Below are 4,662 nucleotides of genomic sequence, written 5' to 3'. Positions count from 1 at the left end.
TAACTTCACTGACACACTGCAACAAAATTTAAATGGAGGCCAGAAATGCCTGAATTTGGAGCGAACTTATATGTGATACGTGTGATGGAAAACCACAGTTTTAAATAGCCAGCATGTAGGTTACTATTTTTCACAGCGACATCGTGTCAATAACTACACTGACACACTGCAACAAAATTTAAATGGAGGCCAATATTTTCCACGTTCACTACAAATTTCTGGATTTTTATCGCTGTAATATGGAAAGAATCTGGCTGTATTCTGCTGTGGCAACAAACAAATGGAGCAAAAAAACGGTGTTCTCTGGATTACTTTTTAAGCAAATAATCAGGATTAAGGATATATCTGTGGCGCCCTGCTGCGCATTGGTACCACAGAACCCAGAAGGGTGCATGGATGGACTTCTCCCCAAGAGGCCCTCACTACATTCACACACCTCCACCCTACCACCTCAGACCAGCAGAGTGAGCCCGTTAGGGATATATATATACGGAGGGTGGAGCCAGGCAGTTCAGTTAGAGTTTAGAGTTTAGTGTGCTCAGTGAGAGAGCAGCACGCAGGCTGCTGTGTGAGGCAAGTTGAGGCCTACCGCACGCACTGAAGCCTAGTGAGGGCACTGAGTGGACCAAAGGTGAGAGGAGAAGGAAGAAGTAGCGAGGGGGCAGAGGAGCATGCCAGGCTCACCCCGAGATATATACCGGACACCAGGTCCGCGCCTACAGGGACTCTTTACACCCAGTAGGAACCACTGGAACCCCTGGAGGACTACAGGTCCCAGGTTCACCAAACGCTGACTACAGTACTAGGGCTAGGAGTCACGGAGGCCCCAGCAACCAGGGAGAATGATCTCCAAGAGAAGGCCCTACCACCAGGTCAGCAGGTGCAAAAGAGAGACAGTAACCGAGCTAGTCCTAGCTCCAGGCAGGTAAGAAGCTTAAATAGTAAAGCCATGGATCAGGAGGCCCTATACCAGCTCACTGGGGAGAGTCCAAAAGTGCGCCCTTCGTCCGGAGTACCCTGGACCGTGCCGGCACCATCACCAGTAAAGGTACTGAAGCTTACCCCTGTGTGAGTGTCCGTCTTTCCTCCGGGACCGTCCTGCCGTCTCTCCCCTGCACCACCATCCATTGCACCCCACGCTGCCCTGGAGCTAGCTCTACCTGTGGAGAGCTCCAGAGGACTGCTCCGCAGCGGAGGCACCTCTTAGCCGCATTCCACAGGTGGCGTCACGAACTTTCCAAATCCCCTATAAATTTCCCTTTTTACTGACCGCCCTGGGTCACGGACCGGGCCAGCCACCGTGATATCCCCCATACCGGCATCCATAGGCCCAGCACCGGGTACCCCACGGCCCAGGGGGCACGTCAGCCTAGGATCAAAAAAATAATTATCCCTGGCCCCTGATACCTGGGGCTATTTCTAGTTATATCTGTAACAGCAGGAGCAGACAGAACTGGAATGGAGCCTCTTGTGCTGTATTATACACTGAAGTCTGCCACATACACTACCTGCCTGCCTGCCTAGCTCTGATATGGAATACCTAGACTAACAGGACATTCAATGGACCCTCTTGCTATATGCACTGCAGTCTGCCACATACACTGACTGCCTGCCTAGCTCCTGCTATCACCTTCACCATTGAATATATGCAGCTGGATTAGTCCTCAGAAGGACTGTTAGTTCAGATGGATATATATAGATTTTGTGGTATAACTTCACTACCTAATAAACAACCAAATCTCTCCCTAGCTCAGCAGTACCTCGCCCTACACTGCCTGTTTCATATATAGCCCTGATGACGCTGTGCGGCCAGCCAATCACTGTAATGCCACAACCAACATGGCTACGGAATTACAGTGTGTGGCAGGCAATCCCTGCATGTCCATTGGCTCTCTAAAGAGTGCCAAACATGCAGGGAGGGGACCCAAGCTCCAGCTCGAGCAACCAGGAAATACTCGGCGAGCGCCGAGCATCTCGAGCAGTGAGATGCACGGGCGAGTATTGAGCAGTGGCGAGCATGCTCGCTCATCACTAGTTTTTATATTTGAATAAAGTACTTTATTCTGGATATTTTCTGGGTTACATTTTTCCTATTATAGGTGCTATATGCAAAAATAAAGGAGTTTATCCAGATTTTATATAATTTAATTTACCCAGATTTTATATAATTTGTCTATGAGCAGACAATATGATAACATAATAAATAACTATAACCAACCTTTAAACTTCCTTGAAGTTCCAGTGCAGCTGCTTCAAGTCTTCTGTTGGCCCTGCTATTGGTGATGTGATGCGAATCCTTCTTGTGACCACTGCAGCCAATTGGTGACTTCCCAAGTCATAGGCCTTATCACAGCTTCAGCCAGTGATTGGCTACAATGGGAACGTAAATGATGTTTAGGATGCAACCATCTGCAGGACTGGTGGAAAAACCACTGAAATTACAAGGGTTTTACATGGTAGCTATGGTTATTTATCATGTTACGTCATTGTCTGCTGCTGCATAAATGTCATAAAATCTTATGTAAAAACTGCTCATCAAAGCAAGAAATTTGTGGCACATTGCACATTTTCGATTTTAACCACCAGAAGGCAACAAAAAGGACTAATATTCAGATGGAATTCTGTTTTAATGTCACACAAGTAAGACATAGTAGGTTTCATATACAACGTAGAGTCAGGCCGTTCGATGTATAATGGCTGAACCAAACTCGCTGTAATCCTTGGATGTGATCCACATCTCCTTAAAAGACTCTAATGAAGTCAGGACTGATCCTCCAATCCATACAGAAAATTTCCTGTCACTCGGGGCAATAACTTCAACCTCCACAGTCTCTGGTGCCAGGGTTCTGATTTCGTTGTAAAGTCTATCCTCAAGACCTGGGAAAAGGGTAGATGCACCAGACAACAAGATGCTATTGAAAAGTGACCTTCGGACATCTATAGCACATCCATAAATGCTTTCAAGGATCATTTTGTGCACACCCAGGGTATCCATCCCAATGACAGATGGAGAAAATAGGCTCTCTGGTGCAAGAAACCTCTGGCGGCCAATGGTAACGACATTTCCATCCGGAAGTATGTATTCCTCTAATCCTTCTGCAGAACAATTTTCTGCTTCCTCCTTTGGATCTAAAGCCACATAGCAAATTTTCTCCTTTATTTCTCTAGCAATGTCTTTCTCTGCACTGCTGACAAAGGAATGTCCGGTCTCCATAAGAAGCCTCATTAAATGATCTGTGATGTCCCGACCAGCGAAGTTAAGACGATTCCCTGCATGGGGCAGTGGAGTACCTTCAAATATGGGAAATGTAGAGGTGACGCCATCTCCAATGTCCACGACTAAGCCTGTTGTGCGACCACTGGCATAGAGAGACAGAGTAGCTTGTAATGCCACATACATGGCAGGGACATTAAAGCTTTCAAACATCACTTCTGCCATGATCTCACGGTTGCTTCTTGGATTGAACGGAGCTTCAGATAGCAAGACGGGGCTTTCATTAGATTGAATTTGAAGCTCACAGTCATACACATGCTTCCAGATCCTCTCCATGTCCGGCCAAGATTTCACAATGCCGTGCTCTATGGGATATGTCAATGCCAAGATTCCTCTTAAGGATTGAGCTTCTTCACCAACATAGTAAGCTTTTCTGTTGGCTTCCACCATGCTGCATTCGGTTTTAACACGACCAATCATTGAGCTGATGACTGATCTTGGGACATTTTCACCAGATAGTCCAGCTTTACATATGCCGGATCCATTGTCAAAAATGACGACTGGAGCATCTAGATAATTGGACATTTCTTGTCTTGGCAAGATCTTCACTGACTGAGAGATGAGCACTTTCTGGTGTGGAATGTGCAGCAACATTCAGTGATGTCACAATATTCTAAGTGTATTTAAAGGGATAGTAAACCTAGTCATGCATTAAACTTTACTGTATTCAGTGACAACAGATTTCCCCATTAGACTGGGGTCACGTGAGCGTATCAAAAGTCAGTCTTATTTCCATCCAGAAATTGGGAAGCTTTTTTCTTACTTGTCATCCATATGCTGTCTGTGTGCAATCCGTTTTTTACTCAGCAGCTATTAATCATTTACAGTTTCCTATGTTACAAAATTGTAATGTATTTATAAATCTCTGGTGGTCCATATGGCATCCGATTTTTTCTCGCACTGAACCGATTTCGGAGTCAAATTGCAGAATGCTGCTAATTTTTCCTCACGCCGAATATAACTGAGAATAAATACACAGATCTGCACTGCTTCATTGAATAACATTGGTCTGAGTGCAATCCCCTTTTTATTGGATTGCACTCGTCCGAGTTATATGCTCGTGTGAGCGAACTCTTACTGACATAGAATATGAAAAGCACCAACTGTCATTTTCCACAGAGTGGCAAGGACGAGAGAGGAGCTGTAGGCAGACCCACACGATCTACTGCAAGTTCTCCTGAAATGACAGTTACTGTTCCCAATCGAACTTTATGAGCAGGGAGGAGCAGATCCACAGGAGGAGGGAGGAGCAGACCCACACGAGGAGGGAGGAGCAGACCCACACGAGGAGGGAGAAGCAGACCCACACGAGGAGGGAGAAGCAGACCCACACGAGGAGGGAGGAGCAGACCCACACGAGGAGGGAGGAGCAGACCCACATGATCTAC

At 46.2% G+C, this 4,662-nt stretch overlaps 1 protein-coding gene across 1 annotated transcript; it reads right to left on the bottom strand.

Annotated features, from left to right (window-relative positions):
- Window positions 1-2,674: 2,674 nt before the first annotated feature.
- Window positions 2,675-3,799, bottom strand: LOC141171749 (actin, cytoplasmic-like). The gene has a single exon (XM_073655390.1). The coding sequence runs from the start codon at window positions 3,797-3,799 to the stop codon at window positions 2,675-2,677; it is 1,125 nt and encodes a 374-aa protein (XP_073511491.1).
- Window positions 3,800-4,662: the final 863 nt, after the last annotated feature.

Source organism: Phyllobates terribilis, unplaced genomic scaffold (assembly GCF_046119375.1).
Source record: "Phyllobates terribilis strain yellow unplaced genomic scaffold, ASM4611937v1 Scaffold_12__6_contigs__length_324123572, whole genome shotgun sequence".
In the NCBI taxonomy this organism is placed as follows: Eukaryota; Metazoa; Chordata; class Amphibia; order Anura; family Dendrobatidae; genus Phyllobates; species Phyllobates terribilis.
Note: the sequence above shows the minus strand (reverse complement) of the source record. Positions and strands in the feature narration are given on the sequence as shown.